The sequence below is a fragment of the Pocillopora damicornis genome, chromosome 13 (genome assembly GCF_964200805.1).
Source record: "Pocillopora damicornis chromosome 13, jaPocDami1.2, whole genome shotgun sequence".
Taxonomy (NCBI): domain Eukaryota; kingdom Metazoa; phylum Cnidaria; class Anthozoa; order Scleractinia; family Pocilloporidae; genus Pocillopora; species Pocillopora damicornis.
Window position 1 is genome coordinate 11,328,271 of NC_142682.1, and position 18,424 is coordinate 11,346,694.

General features: G+C 37.3%; 2 protein-coding genes across 2 annotated transcripts; one reads left to right on the forward strand and one right to left on the reverse strand.

The window, feature by feature from the left end:
* Positions 1–1,228: 1,228 nt before the first annotated feature.
* LOC113683811 (acyltransferase PGAP2) lies at positions 1,229–7,261 on the reverse strand. The gene is made up of 5 exons (XM_027201087.2): positions 7,069–7,261; positions 3,298–3,571; positions 2,206–2,312; positions 1,878–1,986; positions 1,229–1,384 (listed from the first exon to the last, which is right to left on the reverse strand). The coding sequence occupies exons 1-5, from the start codon at positions 7,234–7,236 to the stop codon at positions 1,254–1,256; spliced, it is 789 nt and encodes a 262-aa protein (XP_027056888.2). The 5' UTR covers positions 7,237–7,261; the 3' UTR covers positions 1,229–1,253.
* LOC113683840 (WD repeat-containing protein 55) lies at positions 7,212–16,948 on the forward strand. The gene is made up of 9 exons (XM_089191832.1): positions 7,212–7,334; positions 9,409–9,530; positions 10,661–10,758; positions 11,237–11,324; positions 11,752–11,824; positions 12,421–12,527; positions 13,116–13,215; positions 14,087–14,256; positions 15,891–16,948. The coding sequence occupies exons 1-9, from the start codon at positions 7,302–7,304 to the stop codon at positions 16,126–16,128; spliced, it is 1,029 nt and encodes a 342-aa protein (XP_089047958.1). The 5' UTR covers positions 7,212–7,301; the 3' UTR covers positions 16,129–16,948.
* The last annotated feature ends 1,476 nt before the right edge of the window (positions 16,949–18,424 follow it).

Genomic DNA, 18,424 nt, shown 5'->3' on the forward strand with positions numbered 1-18,424 from the left:
CTCTTTGAAGAAAAAAATTGTCGTGACAGTCATTGAACTTGAGTTCGTTTGCCAGACCAGTGCTGGTATTTTTTTGGCAAGCATTTCACTGAGTCTTAGGAAAAATAAAAATGTTATTCACCGGCCTAGGTCGGTTCGTATTGGGAAAAACTGTGCCCTCGAGCACAGTGTTTCCCAATATGAACCTCCCCGCCGGGATATTGATCCGTAACATGATTTCGGCCCAGCTAACTGAGCAATATTTAGTCGATGACAAAAGTCAAACCAGTAAGATCTATACAAAGATTTTCGCTTCATTGATAGAGGATCATGTTAATGTCCTTTAATCTCCTGTGCTTTAAAAATCGGTTTGGTTTTTACATCTGCAAAACACAACGAAGTACCCGTGCTAAGTCTCACGCGGAACAAATATGAATATCGAGCTGAATGATTTGAAGATGGCGATCAAAATGCGGTTCGCAAGTGTGTGGCAGACTGTTGATGGTAAAGTTGTTAGTTTCGATTCCGTTTTCGAGGAAGCACTTAACTGTCTTTCGGAATCTGGTATGTTTCGCGCATTAAAATCGGAACAAAAAGAAGCAATTTCTTCACTGCTTTCCGGATAGGATCTACTGGCCTTTTTGCCAACTGGCTTTGGGAAAAGTCTGACATTCCAGGTGTTAGTTTGTATGAAAGAAATTAGATGTGGAAACCTTCGAGCGTAGTTGTCGTTTGTCCGCCTCAACGTATTGTGTGATAAAATGGAAGAAGTATCTTCGATCGAATTAACAGTTGCTACTTTCACGGATTATCGTTTGGAGTGTATAGAAAGCGGCATATGTCAACTCGTGTATGCGTCAGCAAAGAAGTTTTTTGCGAAGCCGTTTCTTTCGTTGATAATAATAATAAAAAAAAACAATAAACAGCCACACTGTTTCAACAGAATATGCCGGTTTGGATCAAACAAATCACGGCGGGTAAACCCTCCAAGGCAGTCGTTTGACGGCTGTACATTTTCTTAAAAAAAAAAAAAACCCTCGTCAATACGGGTCACATTTTACCATCAAACAAAAGAATCTTTCATAATTTCACCCCTTCGAAAAAACTTAAATTTCGTGACATTCATCAAATACAGCTACTTCAGTAATGTTCTCGTTCCAAAACACTACCCTACCTTTTGGTTTCATCAGGCTAAAATGTGAAAAAGACTTTTTTTTCAAGATTTGTTTATTTCTTTCATTTTTATTTCTTTAGTTTTATTTTATTTTATTTCTTTAGTTCACTTTCATGTCCTCAACAAAGGTCAGCATCAGGATAGCACCATTAAAATGCTTTGAACAATGCCAGTGAAAGGCCACATTGGATAGGACTGTGCAATACTCGCCAAGGGCAAACAGAGTATATACTGTGAGTGGGAAATAATGTTAAGACAAACAATGATAAAAAAGGATTTTTTCCTGTCTACTTGATGGAGTACTCAAAATTATTAGCAACACATATCCCATATTGCAGTAAGTCACAAATCCCCTTTCCTTTTAAGGACTGTTAATTTTTAATGCAGAGGTTTGGTAGATTTGGAGGGGAAGTTTTGAAGGAGAGGGGGTGGTGGGTGGTAGGGCAATCCCATCTATGAAACATCTATGACCAGAAGATCCAAAACTTACATTTCTTTCTTTTGATCTCCATTAGAATGAGTTGCCATCAGCTACAAGTATATATAGAAAGTTTGTTTAGTGCAGTTTGAGGGTGGGTGGGAATCACTATTAGAACCATTGTTTAGTTGACAGTGGGCTTCAGAAATCCCAAAAGTCTCCTGCTCCTCCCTACTTCCCAAATTGTGAAATAACAACTACCCCCTACATTTCAAAGATGTTAATGATGCTAACTTTCAAGGATACCACCAGGTTCACAGTACCAATTGTGTCTGAAGAAAAAGTAAACTGCCATACCGAATGAAAAGTAGTTGAAGATCATGGCAAACACCTTTTTTCTGAATAGGGAGGAATCCTGAAAAATTAGACAATGGGGTAAGTGTGTGGTACAAATTGTCATTACTGCACTCTACCAATAACTGAAATTGCTTTAATTAAACAATAACTTTTCCAGTTTGATTAAATGGAGGGTAAACAAATGAAACACAGTAAGAAAAACCCTACAACTTACAAGATTTGGACCCATTCCCTAACAGTTTGGTGGTTTCCACAGTATGGTGTACAGTGTACATACCTCTTTGCTCATTGGTTTGCTTGCTGTCAATCCAGATAGAATGCATGATAGAAACATGTAACTCATGGAGCACACCATAAATACAATAAAGGAAGCTTCGTGCATAGCTGAAACACACACATTTTAGATGGGAATATTATTTCTAATGTTATCATTGGGTGAAATTTAATAATCCTACAAAGGTCTTCATTCTCCTATTATCCTCAAAATAACCACCATCTGTCAATAACACCTCACTTTCTAACCCAACAGACAAGTCATCTTCCTGCTGTGGTAAGCACATGACGCAATGAAGTCCTAAGAGGAAACCCTTATAAATTTGTTGAGAAAGTCTACCATTTTTACAGCCTGTATCTCCATAATTAGCTCAAAATTAAGTGATCAGGGTTTGATTGTCCCACCCAAGAGTCTTTGTGCTAAAGAGCAACCTAGAATGGACTTCCATCTCATCCAGAAAGAAAAGTATATCATACTCCTTTTCTTTCATATCACAGAAACTGAGATAAGCTCTGCAGCAATGCTGGCCAGTCTGCAGTTATGAATGAGAAGGGGATAAGAAAAAGGACGAAACTTTGCTAGCCAACAGTTCCTGAGTAAACACAGATAGGACCTGTTGTTTCTGTTTGGCGAGCTCTTGGTTCTAAGGCAAATACAGAAAACAATAACATAAATCTCAAAATTTGAAAGTGTCACACATGTATAGCTTTAGATGCCAGTGGCAACTCTTTTCCTAAGAAAATTTAGATGAAAGCAAGAAGGCTGCTGTTTGCAATCTTTCTAAGAATTTTGCGAAAGAAATGTGTGAGCCTACTTTGCAAATGATTGGCAGTTAAATGGTGATGTAAAACCAAACCTAATGCAATCATAATTCACAATGGTTAATCAGAACAAACAAAAGTATCACAAAGGCTGAAGAGGACTTAAAGTAAAATCATTAAACTGCCTTTAAAGCATAGTGATAACTCATTGACTGGCTGCTAGTCCCAAGATAATGTGCTGAAAGTGTCCTGGACCAATAACTGAGTGACAAGCACAGCAACCAAGGCAATCCAATGCCACTCTTCAAACTCAATTGAAATTTTCAAGGCTCACCATGATTTTCGACTGATGAAATGTAGGTCATTGAGAGGAGGGCTCCATTTTCTATTATTCCCAAAATGTAGTTTAGAAAATTGAGCGGCTTAAACCACCAAGTTGTCAAGTGATAAATCCTGCCTGATTGTGTATTTGTGTAGTGTTTATGGATTGCAGATGGTAAAAGTAGGATTCGAGGAAAGCAATGCAGAGCTATTGCAACTCTCCAAATAAACATCTCTGGCATGTTTCCCCCAATTGCTGCACTTATTGAAGGCAAGTAGTTTGGTACCTTAAATTTAAAGAAGGATAACAAATCAGATGTTTACCTCATCAGGAAAATGAGAAATACTAGGAACCATTTTGAAAAGCACACATGATATGCTGTTAAGATAAGAAAAAGACAGTTGCAACTACATGTAACTTGTTGTTATAATAATTATTTTGTCAGATGTTTGTATAGTTAAGACCAGGTAGCACTTGGTTTCACAATTTTCTAGAAAACCAGGATTGGAAAATGAGGACAAGGGATTCTTGATCCCCAATCCCTAAATGGCTGATCCTGATTTTCCAGGAAACCAAGTTTCACCATATAGAACAGTTTTGCCCTTTAACTCCCTTGAGTGACCAAGACAGAATTTCTCCTTACAGTATCAATACAATATCAACCAAATAAGTGATGAGAATAAAGAAAAATATCATTTTGGGGATAATAGGAAAATAGAAAGAAAAACAGCTTCTTGGAATGCAAGTGCAGTTTACAGTATTTATTCGGTTATAAGACACACTTGGTTATAAGACGCACCCTTAACTTTTAAACATAATTCCATCAAGTTTACAAACTAAAAAATTACTCCTAAATACTCGTGGCCTATGTAGGGTAGCTTAAAGTAGAACGTAGGTGAAGTGGTAGGAAGGGAACCTGGGCTACTGGCTTTCAGCTTAAGATAAAAGAGGCTATTCATATTCAAAGAGAACAACCATCCTTGAATCAACAATTACACCATGTAAATCTAAAATTATCTTTTTAATTCTCACACTTTCATGCTTTACCTCTTTTCTTGTAGTCACTATTCATCGTAATTAGCATTGTTCTACTTGCTATATAATTCAACTTTTAACGCTTTGTATGGTAATTAACTGAAGATGACAGAAGTTTCTGTCGAAACATGTTTTACAGACTCAAAAGTTCTGTCGCTTTCTTTAAATTCTGTTTTAACATTTATAAACAACACTCAGCTGATGAAACTTTCATCAGTTTCAAAACTCAATCTCATTCTCAAAGCAATTGTTCAGCATACCGTAAATCAGAGACCATCATGCCAAGTACTCGTCATGATTCCTACGATCTAAACTTCAAGTTGAATATTGTAGCAGAGGCAGAAGCCCTGAACAACAATTGTGAAATTGCTTGCAAATATGGCATATTGTAATTGATTGTCTGTAAATGGAGAAACTAGCAATACGTCTTGTTTACAGACAAGTTAAAGATGACAGTGAAATGTGCCTCAATGGGTCACTACCAGCCAAAAGATCCAAAGCTTGATCAGCAGTTCAAGGCACACTGGTTCAGCAATCAAAGAAGCCAAGGTGAATATTGTTCATTCAACATCTATGCATTGTCATTGATAACTGCACTGTTTTAGTGTAAATTTTTGTTAAAATGTTGATTATGTTGTCCACTTGCTGACTGCATATTTCCTTTGATATTTGCAGGTCTATCAGTACACATCTTAAGGCTCTGCCTGAAAGCAGAGGAACTCAGCTCTGACCCAGAGTTAAAAGCGTCCCTTGGCTGGTACACAAACTGGAAATGTCACCATGCCATTTCCTTGAGAGCAAAGACCACTTTGGCACAGCATCTACCAGCTGATATGGAAGAGAAGGTGATTGAATTCCATTGCTTAAATCGTGCTGAGATCCTGACAGCGTTGTGGCTACAAGTCCAGCCACGTCCTTAACATGTACAAAACTCTGGTGAGGTTGGAGTTGCCAGCCACAAGGGCATTGGAGTTCAATGGAAACCAAACAGTGCCGATTTTAGCAGGTAATTTAGTGTTAACAGCTGAGTTGAAAACATAAATTAGCCACTGTAAAGTGTAAAAAAGCTGACATTTTAAGCGTTTGCCCTTCATCAGAGCGATTTGGAGGAGCTGATTTTATCCTGTGGTGGCCATAAGCAGAGTTTCACTGTTTTCCTAGCAGTGAAGGCGAGTGACGAGAAACTTCCACCAAAGGTGATCTTCAAAGGCATTTGTCAGCTTTGAATCCAGGTGCTGCTGAGAATGCAGGTCTCCAAATTTTATATTCTGTGGTGCAAACATACTTGGCTATAAGATGCACCTCGAGTTTAGACTGGATTTCAATTGAACAGGCACATTTTCTTTGAAAAATGCTGCGCCTTATAACCAAAAAAATAATGTATATGCACTAGCAAGTTGAACAGTAGAGCAACTGATATTAACTTATTACCAAGTGATAAATAAAGTACCTAAACACTAACTATGATATCACTGTACTTTAATACTAACAATATGGAACTTAACTAGCAGGACAAGTCTGCTGATGTTAAAATTACTTGTACTAGGTACAGTGTAGGCTAGCTTGATCACAATCATGATGCAAGACTGTCTCTGTACCAATTTTCTATGCTTGTAATTTAGAAGCACATCACTCAGTAATGGGTGATGCTTCCCAATTCGTTAACAACTATTAAATGACCTTTATTAAGAATAAATTCTTTTCTACAAAGAAACAACTCAGAGCTGTAAGCAAGAAAGGTATTATTGATAAACTCTGGGACTTTTGCTTCAATTTCTAGATTGGAAAATGCTTGTTATAACTTTTTTTCACACAACTTAAAATCAACACTTCAGTAGATAACATATTGAGTAAAGCAAATTAGACAACACTTTACAACAGTTTACCAGCATCATATACTGACCAATTTGAAACTTCAACTTTGACCAGCCAAACAGGTTTTTAAAACTACTCTGTATCTGGCAGTTGAAAATATTCACTAACTTCAATTCACACCATCAGATATGTTTTTAGATAGTTGGACTGTGCTGTCACAATTTCCACCAAAGGATGTTTTACATAAGCTCAACACTCTGTGTTTACTTATTACTGGCTGGGCAATTAGGGTTAGACAAAAACAACAACAGCTTTGCCTAGTGTGGTATAATTCAAACCTAATTGCACAGTAAAACTTACATTTGAGGAAAACTTTTGACCATTGGACAGGGAGTATTTATGGATTCTGTTCAGAAGCTCATAACAAGCCTCTAAGTCATAGATTTCGTTTTAACCCTTTTACTCCCATGACCAAGACAGAATTTCTCCTTACAACATCAGTACATTATCAAGCAGATAAGTGAGGAGAATAACGATTAAAAAAATCAATTAGGGGATTATTAGTTGATTCAAACCCAAATTCTTCCTAAAAACATGACAAAGAATTGTAGAGGAGATGGTAAGCAGAATTATCTATGAGACCTTGGGAGAGAGAGGGTAACGTGTCCAGCTATCTAAATGAACACTGGGCGCCGAGCTTAGGCAAAACTCGCAGTTCGGTGGATATCGTGACGTGTCCAGCCATCTAAGAACGTACCTGATAGTGTGAATTAATACAAAAAAATATTTACGACTGCCGAACACGAAGTAATTTCTAGAACCTGTCCGATTGCAGGACACGGAGTAATTTCAAGAACCTGTCCGGGTGCCGGACATCTGCACACAACGTGATTTTATAAGCGCGCCTAATACATGGGTACAAAGCACTCTCACCTGGCAATGAGTCTTTGTAGTATCATCGAAATGCCAAACCAGAGCGATCAACACGCAAGATACAAACGAGAAAAGTGGCAAAGTACAAAGGAATAAAGAAATACGTTGTAGGGGTATGAATGTTATAGGTGCTTGGACCGTAATTACGCTTGGAAATGCTGCCGCCATCTTGAATTACTCGACCGAGGAAATCTGAGGCGAGCAAACTAACCACGTGTCCTTATGAAAACAAAATGGCGGCACAAACAAACGAGCATTCTCTTAAGGTAGGTTAGATTAAATTCATGAAGTAACTTTTAATTTTTTTCAAGTTTATTAGATCTTATGCCAACCAAAATATGTAGAAATGGCCATATAGTCTTATGGTGCATGTGGTTAGTCAAAATCAGGGGCTTAAATACCTCCCCAAGGCAACTTCGGAGAGAGATCAAGTTGCGGCGACTTTTGAATCTTTTTGTTAGTCAAAATCAGGGGTTTAAATACCTCCCCAAGGCAACCTCGGAGGGAGATCAAATTGCGGCGACTTTTGAATTTTTTTAGAGGATTTCACATTTATGCCCAAGCACTTTATATGCCTCGTGAAAAATTTCCACGTCGAAGAATGCTATGGAACAGAGCATTTTAAATGACCATTTGGAAACACTAAAAAATATTGGGTTGATAGTATATCATCGGCTGGCTGGTGCACAGTCGCCCACACTCCAGCTGTAAGATGATCATCTTGCGGAATAAGAGTCATGCCGAAACTAAAAGACTTTGTCTAAGAATATTTACGACCGCTCTTAGGAATAGAAAATTACAGTCAAATTCTCAATAAAAATGCGTCGCTTGTTATCTGACTGCTTACTATGTCGAAAAGTACCCATTTTAGCAAGTTATCCATCTCAAGATTAACTACATAATAGAAAACCAAAGCTGTACACTCCATTTCCGAATGCCCGATCCAAGAAGCAAAATATCCAAGCTCAAAATGACCAGGCGGCCACAAATCCATCACAGAATCCAAGCGCATATGCTGCAGTTTCATTTCAATTCACTAAAAACTCAATCTTCCCCGTAAAACCGATGCTAGGCCACTTTCGCTACCACTCACGACCGTTGGAAGTCAATTTGGTAACCTTGCCTCCTTTGCAGACTGTGCCTCGCCTTGGACCATACTGTCACTAGTATCCATAGATTGTTTTAGAACCACCGTTGCTAAGTGATGATGTGGTCTGCAGTGAGGCAAAAAAGTTGCTAATTTGCATGCACAAGAAATGACATTTATGTGAATAATGTGAGAAGATTAGAATAAAAACTACTGGTCCCAAGGAAAATAACATAGACTGTTTCCCAAGGAACAGTCATCAAGTGACTTGTTATAAAGCACAAGGAAGAAAAAAGGATACTTTATGAAAACAAACCAAAAATTTATTGATTAATTATATTTTAGAACATGAAGGAATTGTGGGTTGTGTGAGTTTACATACAGAAAATAGAGCTATGCTATTGGTGGGAACATGGTCACAAGAAAAACAAGAATAAATTTGTTGAGTAGTATTTTCCTTCTCTGACATTTTTTGTGCTGACTGTCTATTTGTTGGGCGGGGTAGTGGCCTGCTTGAAGGACAGTAACAAGGTAGCCATTTATTTTAGAAGAAGAAACACTCTTAATCCCTACAGTATCAACAAATCCTTTTCATGCAAATAATTTTTTCCTATTTTTCTTGTGGCTATGTTCCCACCAACAGTGTAGCTCTATTTTCCACATATAAACACACACAAAACCCATAATTCCTGCATTTGCTCTGATGAAGGGCTAATGCTTGAAATGTCAGCTTTGATCTCTTAATGGTGGCCAATTTTCATTATCAACTCAGTCGACAAAACTAAAATTACCTCAGTATTAGAGAGGTCTACTTCAATGAAGGAGTCTGTGGAACAACGGTTGTATGCTGTTGGATCATGGGAAGATTATCAGTTCATCAGTTGACCATCCATTTTGCCATTGACCATCATTCTGATCAGGGCTGCTGTATTGCTTGTTACATATCACATTTTTGTGAATTGAACAAATCATATATTCTAAAGCAACAAACACTGTCAATCATGAAAAAAAACTGAACTTGTGATATTACAAAGTTTGCTTAATATTTGAGCTATATGCCTGAGGTAATATTGATAACAATTTTAATACAAAGAGGCCACAATACAAAAGTTTTATCCATTGGGGACTTATAGAAAATTGATATTAAACAAAATAAATGATCAAGGTGACCCAATAAATCTAGTTGACCCTTGAGCACTTGTTTCATAAGATCACAGGTGATCCTTTCTTTTCCTAATATATTGTTTATCAAGGGAAAAGATGGAGAAGATGATGTTCCAGATGATATCAGTTTTGATAACCAAGTGTTTGATTTGAGCTTTCATCCAAATCGAGATGTTATTGCTGCTGGAGAAATTGATGGAAGGGTGACAGTGTAAGTATGATAAGCTTCTCTTTTATGACTGTTCCTATGTGCATCCCTTTGGGAACAGATTTTACAATAGGTGATCTGGAGTGAAAATCTGAGCCTATATGATGTTAATTAGAAGTTATTTAAAATGGAAATGATAGACTAAATTTTGTTATAATTTTTGGTAACTATGTTTATGGGAATGTAGAAGAAACCAATTATTTTCTACATATCTGGTAGTGTGAAACTGGAGACTGATTTTTTTGTGGAATCAAAAAATGAGAAGCATCAAGATTTTTAGGAAAAAATGGGAAACATTGTTATGATATTTGTGTTACTTATTTATCTGTTTTTATTTATTTATCTACCTTTGTGATATCAGATGAAGAAAATATGTGGTTGGTTCATTCAAAATCTCAATTATCTATTCTAATTTGCCATTAACCACTTTGACTAAAAAATCTTATTGATAAGTACTTGCATTGTGTCTGTAATGTGATGTGCTGTTTCAACCCCTCCAAAATTTTAACTACCTCACTGAGTGTAACCAGTGTTAGTATTGTATAGTATGTGGAGTAGGCTCATTAGAAAAAATCAAATGATAAGTTTGCAAAGCTGGCTAATTATAAAAGTATTAAAAGTGGTTTTAGTATTATAAGGTTTATAGAATGAGCTGATGGATAAAAATCCTGTGGTGAGTTGTCTTTAATATGAGTATTTGTAGTGTAAATTGTAATGAGTAACATGAGCATTCTAAGTATTGCAATAACTCTAAGTGTTATTTGTAGTGTTAATACTGTAGCTAATTAAATACTATGAATAGAGAATATTATATGGTGGCAAGAAGATATGAATTTTATGTTCAAGTAGCAAGAACAATATCTCATCAATGAGTTCAACAGAAGAGTGATATTGTTTGTAAAAAGAGCATAAAATTCATAGTAGCAGGCAATATTCTTTTTAAATATATGGACAATAAAATATGCAATGATCTACTGTATACTCAATTTCAACTTTCTGTGCTGTTTGGGATAAAGTGACATGTTTTCAACCAATGAGCTGTTGAAATTTTGTCAGGCAAATTATTATTTGTGAAGTTAATGGGTTTAGATAGTATTTATCTAAATTTCCTTTTTTTTGCTTCAATTCTTCAGCCATTCATACTCAGTTTCTGAAGAGAATCATTTACTCTTGGAGCTTCACCATCATAAGAAAGCTTGTAGAGCACTGACCTTCTCTCTTGATGGCTTGTGTGAGGAGTAATGTTCTTTCATATATATACATTTTTTTAAGGTTATTCATTGTACATGATAGCTTATGAAAACAAAATAAAACAAAACAAGAGGGTTATCATTTGTCTAATAATGTTGTGGCATTCTTTGTGGACCATTACATTTCAACTGCTTAGTGCTAAGGGAACCTCGTCACCTCTAGAGGACTAGCAGTAAGCAGTCTAAATGTTGCAATTCAGAAGTGGCTACAGTTGTTAACAATCTATTGATTCTTAACTTATTTTAAACTCAGTTTACAAAAGGGAAATGGTAGTTACACTGCAACAAGCTAATTTTTTTCTTTTTTTTTTCTTCTGAAGTAGAGTGTGTGTATTATGTTTCTTAATTTATCAGGTATCTCACAGGTCAAATTAAGTAAACATTTCATGTTTTGTGTTGTATTATTGCTTTTAGAGATTGTAGTGAATTGCTGTTGTTTTTTCCTTGTGCTGTATGTAGATCTCTATACAGGCTCCAAAGACAAATCACTTCAGGCTGTTGACATGAATTCAGGGGCAGTTGCTCATTCAATTGTAAAAGCACACAAGTAAGTACACTTAGTTATAGACATAATACAACAACAATGTGAGGATCAATGGTTTCTCAAAAACCATGTCTGAGATTTTATGATTGAGATTTACTAAATATGAGAGAGGAATTCCTTCTTCCTCTGACACTTTACTTGTCTACTGTTGTGGTCCATATTTAACCCTGTCTACCTGTCTAACCTCATGAAGGTTATCTATATCTTGGTTATCTGCATTGCTTTAGGGATTTTTCTCCAGTTTTCCTCCTTTTACCAAAACCACCACTATTCCAATTTTACCTGAAATCAAGGCTTGAAGAGCTATTTGGTGGATCTCCCACAATATATTTGTACTTAAATTTGTTTTAAGATTTCACTTGGAACTTCATATTGGTTAGCTAGTTTAAGTGCTATCTTTAGTGTTTTTTATTTCTCTTATGACTTTTAGCTCCCCAGTTTATTGTATGAAGGTCATAACAGATAGCCTCCTAGCTACAGGTGATGATGATGGTTGTGTGAAGGTAAGATATTTCTTTACCAATTAAAAATTTCAAGAGTCAAACTGATAGAAAGCAGTTGAATGGATAAGGAGAACTTCTGTACTTTGTTTATTTTGCAATGATACTTTCACAGTGTTTTTATTTGTTAGGAATTTGACATTTATACTGTTATATTAAATCTTCTAAAACAGGGGCTGGGCTGTGTAGTGACTCTGGTGTGCGTGCAAGATATAGAATAATTAATCATATTGTGCATCAGTTTATACTGGAAGGTTTCTAAGCTGACTCAGTGATTGAATAAAAACAAACTCATAAATTGACATTCAAAGAATAGAGTTGTTATGCATGGTTTGAACTCATCAGTATTCAAGCAATCCGAAAAATAAAGTTCTTTTGTGTGTGTGGCTTTTGTATTTTGTAAATGCAACAGGAAGGTCTGGTGCATCTTACTTATCTTATTCTGTGATACTCATCCCAGAGGAAAAACAAAAAAGAAAAAAAATGAAATAACATAAATTGAAAGCTGGCTTAGTTGGAAGTATTAACCTTTCAGATGGTTTCAATGGTTTCAACTACTCAAAGTTAACATAAATCTGATAAAGATGTATTATTTGCAGTTCTGGGACACAAGGCAAACTTCTTGTGTGATGACAGTGGCAGACAATCAAGACTTTATCTCTGACATGGATTGTGATGCAGAGAAACGAACTCTTTTAGCTGCAAGGTAGGATGAGCTCTTAGATAAAATTGTTTCATAGGTGGCTAAAAGCATGAAATGCGATTGAAACTTGTATGCAGGACTTTCCAACAGCCACTACGAAGTTCAACATTTATCATGGTTAGAATAATCATTTTCAGCCTCAGCCTCAGCCTCACTCTCAAGGTGTAGAGTGGTAAATTTCAACGAGAGGGCATTCCCAGTGCACTGAGATGGGAAGAAAAAATTAACGTGAAAACAGCAAGAAAGTGACAGACGCTTGGGGATGGATTTTATGAAACTCAATGGGTCATTTATTCGTCAACATTAATACCCCCATTTAACGTGTATCTTATGTTCGTCTGTGAATCGACTTCGGGTGAGACGGATCTACTTAGCTAATGACGAGTCGAGTCGAGTTGACCCGTGCGAATCGTGCTGATTCGTCAAAATTTAGTACCCTATTTAACGCTTAAGCGTGCATTGTGTTCTGTGAATCGACTAAAAGGGCTTTGCCAGTATCCTTCTTGATCTCTTGTTCGGTTGATAACGTGCAATGTTTAAATCAAAATGATCCCTGGCTTATTGGCTTGTTTCTTACCTTGTTTTTCCAAGTGGTGATGGCTCTTTATCCGTGTTTAACATTCGGCGTCAAAAGATTGAGCAGCAGTCAGACAACATGGAAAGTGAACTTCTGTCTGTTGCGGTTGTCAAGGTAACACTATGTAATCACTCGTGATAGACACATTTGTAACGCTGGTATACCACTTTTAATTGGAGCATTGTGAGTTTACCAAAAACTACCTTTCATTATAATCTGTTATATATTTGGATCACGGGCAATGGGTCCAAACGTGCATTCCTTTGTCAATGCAGGTAGTATACGAATGATATCGGTCAGCTGATATCTCGGAGCTTATTGGTCTCCTTGCCAACCGTTGTTTAGTCTCGTTGTTTAGTCTCGTTGTTTAGTCTCGTTGTTTAGTCTCGTTGTTTAGTCTCGTTGTTTAGTCTCGTTGTTTAGTCTCGTTGTTTAGTCTCGTTGTTTAGTCTCGTTGTTTAGTCTCGTTGTTTAGTCTCGTTGTTTAGTCTCGTTGTTTAGTCTCGTTGTTTAGTCTCGTTGTTTAGTCTCGTTGTTTAGTCTCGTTGTTTAGTCTCGTTGTTTAGTCTCGTTGTTTAGTCTCGTTGTTTAGTCTCGTTGTTTAGTCTCGTTTTTTAGTCTCGTTTTTTAGTCTCGTTGTTTAGTCTCGTTGTTTAGTCTCGTTGCTTAGCCTCGTTGTTTAGCCTCGTTGTTTAGTCTCGTTGTTTAGTCTCGTTGTTTAGTCTCGTTGTTTAGTCTCGTTGTTTAGTCTCGTTGTTTAGTCTCGTTGTTTAGTCTCGTTGCACAACGGCTTTGAGGGAGACCGGGAGCCGGAGTGTTCTCTCTCATGTAACCGGAATTTTTTCCGTTCGAATCTCAATACCCCTTTTTTCCGATTTAGAAACTTTATCTTTGACGAACTCAGTAGTCTACCTTTGGCACGAAAATATGCATCGCAGAGCTCGCAGTTCTGTTAATGGTTATATCTCGTGTATATTTTTTACAGAGTGGGCGAAAGGTGGTTTGCGGCACTGGTGATGGCATTCTGAACCTGTTCACCTGGGGTGAGTGGGGTGACATAACTGACCGTTTTCCGGGTCATCCATTATCCATTGACTCGTGTGTGGCTGTTAGTGATAATATCGTCTGTACAGGCTCAATGGACGGAATAATAAGGTGGGTGGCAATCCCTTATTTTGTGTGATTGAAATGTGTTACTGTTTGCGTTTATGTGACCCAACTAGGAGATTCCACTGTCCAAAATTTAGTGGTTGAATGATCGGAACTGAGTTGGTGGCTTAATTAAATTATGCTTCCCTAGCAAACATGGCGTGTTGCAAAGCAACACGCCCTTTTAGGGGGTTCTCCGGAAAAAACTTGAAATTTAATACTCTCTGAGACTTGATTTCTAGCATTCTCGGAAATATTAGAGTAACTTCTTTTAGCCAAACGTTGACGTTAGAATCAGTCCAAAAATACTGTTCAGTCTTAAATCGCACTTCAAAAATAGGTGGTGTAAAATGGTCTGAAAGCCAACGGTTTCCCGTCGCCTGCAGACTTCCAGTAACAACCCAGAAGTCAGATCGGAACGTTTGTCTAGTGCACTCTTCGATTGACTTTCAGATAAAGTCAGTTAAATTAAACATAATCTCAGTCGGATATCCGAACAAAGATGAAAGGCGTAAGATGTCATTTATAACTCAGAGTAAAACTGTTCTAACTAGACTGATTGATACGGCGTTTATTAGATTTTTCTCGACTCAAACGCAGTGCCTATTCTGGGGTGGCGCCTTCATGTATGTAGGTGTCGTGTTTCAATCATTCAATTTATTTGAAAAAAATAAAAAAGGAAGACACCCACATGAAAACCGAAACACGGTCAAGTGCCATTTTTTGTTTCGTTTTGTTGGGAAAAATGGGCTCGCGCTTTGTACGGTTTTGTTGTATGTTTACACATTTTCAATATCATTGCCCCATTTGTGATCTGAATATAGGAGCGACATGAAGGAGAAGAGATGTCTTGCCTCTTCGAACTGAAAAACATTTATAAACAGGAAAAGAAATTCGTACACGGAACTGATTTAGACTTCATAGCCGAACCATACCCGGATTTCTAGATTTTTTTTTTGCACTTAGATGCGGCGGTTCTCTTCTAATGAATGAAAATAAAAGAATCGACAATCTCTGAATAGAAATCGTAGAGTGCGTTGGCGCTAAGGCTTAAGATGAAAAAAACATTACAAAAACAATAATGGGCGTAATTTTCATTGTTCAAAATTCTCAGTTATTGATTTAGTCCTTGCCGACAGAAGAAATCTTTCAGGTGCACGGCCAAAATCAGCTTGTGTCAAATCTTCTAGTTGTCGAATTTCGTTCCCAGCCGCGAGAAATACCATTACCAATGAATGCGTAATTTTCGGCTTTTCTCTCCGTAATTTTCTTACCCTTCTAAGAAAGTTTGAACGCCACTTTCTGTAAGCGATACGAATTTTTCAATGTTTCAGTCGCCATAATTCGAAAAAATTCCGTCAAACGACCTTCGATTGAGCATGATGAAGGCTCTGCCGTTCATTCATCAACATCGCTGAGTAGCGCGAAAGGCGATCGACGTGTCAGCAGCTGATTTGCGATATCAAACACAAGTAAAAACGTACGATATTTTTTCACGTGTGTTGTTACGGCTTTTCTCAGGGCTGGAAATCCTTATGTGACACCGTAAATTATATGACAAAGAGAATTATTCTGATTATGAAGTGATATGTAAACGTACTCTGGTATTTATGCTAAGTTTTCCTCCTTACGACCATCAGAGCTGTGCATATTTTACCCAATCGTTTCGTTGGTACTGTTGGAGAACACAAGGATTTTCCCGTGGAAAGAATGCGCATATCAAGTGATGGAAACACTCTGGCGAGTTGTTCTCATGATCAGAGCATCAAGTTTTGGGATGTAGGTCATCTTAAGACACTGCGTGTAGATCCTAGTGGTAAAAAAAAGAGGGAAACTCCGACGAAAAAAGCGACAGATGACTTTTTTGCTGATCTATAGCGTCGCTTGGTAAAGGACCTATATGTACTTTACGGTCTTAAGTCATTTTAGTGCCCTGCAAAACTACGTCTCTTTGAGGAATACCACAAGAAACTGGTCTTGCAGTAAAGGAAAACACAGAAGAGGCATTGATCGAGAAAGAAAGAACAAGGATGGCCAAGAAAGGAAAATATTAAAAAAGACTGAAAATGACTTCTTCGAACAATTTCGGTTTGATTTCTGAAGCGGTCAGCTAAACCAAAGTGGTTAATAACGCACAAACGTCAAGCACACCATTGCGTGCGGCGACAGCAACGAGAACTCACCGAAACAAATCACTGGAGTAAGACTGTTACCGTTTATCACGGTTTTCTTTTTTTGTAATGGTGTAACGCAAGTTGACCTATGCTGGAGTGAGAGAAAGTGCAAAATTTAAAAATTTAGGTCATGTAAGTGTCTTCCAATTGCAAATAAACGCACCAGATACCAATAGGGCAACAGATAAGAAAAGGCGCGATGAAATCAGGAGATCGAAGATATTCGATTTTGAGGCCCCTGAGTATAAAGATTTTACGATTAGTCAAGAAATAAAAAAAAAAAAAGAAAAACAAGAAATAGTAGTTAGGAGAGAATTGCTGGTGGCAACCTTTACTTTTAGCGTTCAAACATCCCAAATCTATGAAAGTTTTTAAGAGCTAATGTCAGCATGCATCAAACAAACAGCGGCAAGTCACGTCACCCAAATTTTTTTTCACTCCTACTTTCATATTTTGTAGCCCAATATGTTCTAATAATTGTGGTGTAGTTTTTTTGTGAAAATATATTTTTAGTTTTCGAGAAATGACTTTTTTCGTTCGACCGCTCACATATGCAAATTTTCTCCCCTTGATATTACCCAAGTTGTGTGACCTCATATAACGAATGTATTAGACCTACGGTATTTCTGTGAACATAATCCTTTGTTTTATCATCTAAACTTACTCCCCTGTCGTTATTTAAGCTGGCAAAGAAATATCTATTTTTTGGTGAATATTTTTGTCCGACATACTAATCTTTTCCTATGTCGAAAAGTAGCATCAAAACAAAGACAGTTTTAACAATGATCGATATTACAAAATCTACTGAGCTTCAAGCTTTTTTAAGACCAAAGGATGGTTGTAAAGTTACTGTAAAAATTCCCTTGTGTATTGGTGTTGTTCCATCTAGAGACAAACTCTAAGTCCGGAAACATTTACTTGATAGCGACTATGAAATATACATGGTGCGCCTACTTGTCGCACCGTTAACTGGCATAAATCACTACAATTTAACCTAACACTCTTACCTTGTTTATTTATGATTTTATTAGCTGTTTCGATGATCACGTTAATTACCACATTCTAGCCAGATTTGAGTTGCAGTTTATATATCTTCTCTATCTTATTATATCAGTTGTATGACAAGCGTGACACAGAAATTCAAAGATAAATCAACCTCCGAAATACCAAGAGATGGGTTTTTTTTCCACTTTGTATGACATCTAGAAAAACCTTTCAGGAATTACTGCATTCGGAAAACTAAAATGTCCAGATCCATCGATGATTCCTTTGCCAGCTAAAGTCAAAGTATGGTTACAATAGTCAATTTGATTGACAAGCTACATACTGATTTAACTAACTGATCTGTTTTATAAGCGTCTCATCTTACATGCTGCCATGGAGATTTCCTGTTCAGTTAAATCGTTTGCTGGTGGGACTTGTGGGTTTAGTTATCGAGAAGACCAAGTCGTTCCCTTGCGTGATTGTTAAAAAGACATTTCAAGTCACTTGCGAAGTTGCAAGTTTTCAGATCCAGAAAATGAAGTTGATCTTGTTTTGTCACGTGCCAGCATCTTCGAGACGCCAAAAGATATCGATGATTTTACAAATTGCCCCTCTCACAGATCAAATCTCGGTGTTGGGTGGAATCGTGGTTCCAATAGCAGATCCAGGGTGCCAAAAGAAATGTCCGGCCATGGTAAAGGTAGGGTTAAGTCGATTCCAAAAGCTGATAGGGGAATTGGCAAGCGTGTATTATAGATAGTACTCAAGATGTCTGGAAAATTCGTACAATCTGGCTTCGGTAAGTAGGCTACTTTCCACCGTGAGCAAAATTATGCGTGACGTCAGACTAAGTTTCGATTGAGAATTGGTCAAAAGGCTACCAAAAATTCAGACAGAGGCGGAGTTTTCTGAACTAATGTCTGAACACTTTATTGGCTTTCCGCCGTCTGGGGGGACGCGTAATTGTGTACACGGTGGTAAAGGGCCCTTCCGCACTAGCAACTAGGCGCTGACAA

What these genes read in the sequence shown, in the direction of transcription:
- LOC113683811 (XM_027201087.2), bottom strand. Translation starts at nt 7,236, where the DNA reads ATGGCGGCAGCATTTCCAAGCGTAATTACGGTCCAAGCACCTATAACA. An exon ending in GCAAACCAATGAGCAAAGAG is followed by an intron (nt 1,987 to 2,205) that starts GTATGTACACTG and finishes CTAATTTTTCAG; the next exon opens with GATTCCTCCCTATTCAGAAA. An exon ending in TTGGTACTGTGAACCTGGTG is followed by an intron (nt 1,385 to 1,877) that starts GTATCCTTGAAA and finishes TCCCACTCACAG; the next exon opens with TATATACTCTGTTTGCCCTT.
- LOC113683840 (XM_089191832.1), top strand. Translation starts at nt 7,302, where the DNA reads ATGGCGGCACAAACAAACGAGCATTCTCTTAAG. An exon ending in CAAACGAGCATTCTCTTAAG is followed by an intron (nt 7,335 to 9,408) that starts GTAGGTTAGATT and finishes TTGTTTATCAAG; the next exon opens with GGAAAAGATGGAGAAGATGA. An exon ending in TGTCTGTTGCGGTTGTCAAG is followed by an intron (nt 13,216 to 14,086) that starts GTAACACTATGT and finishes TATTTTTTACAG; the next exon opens with AGTGGGCGAAAGGTGGTTTG.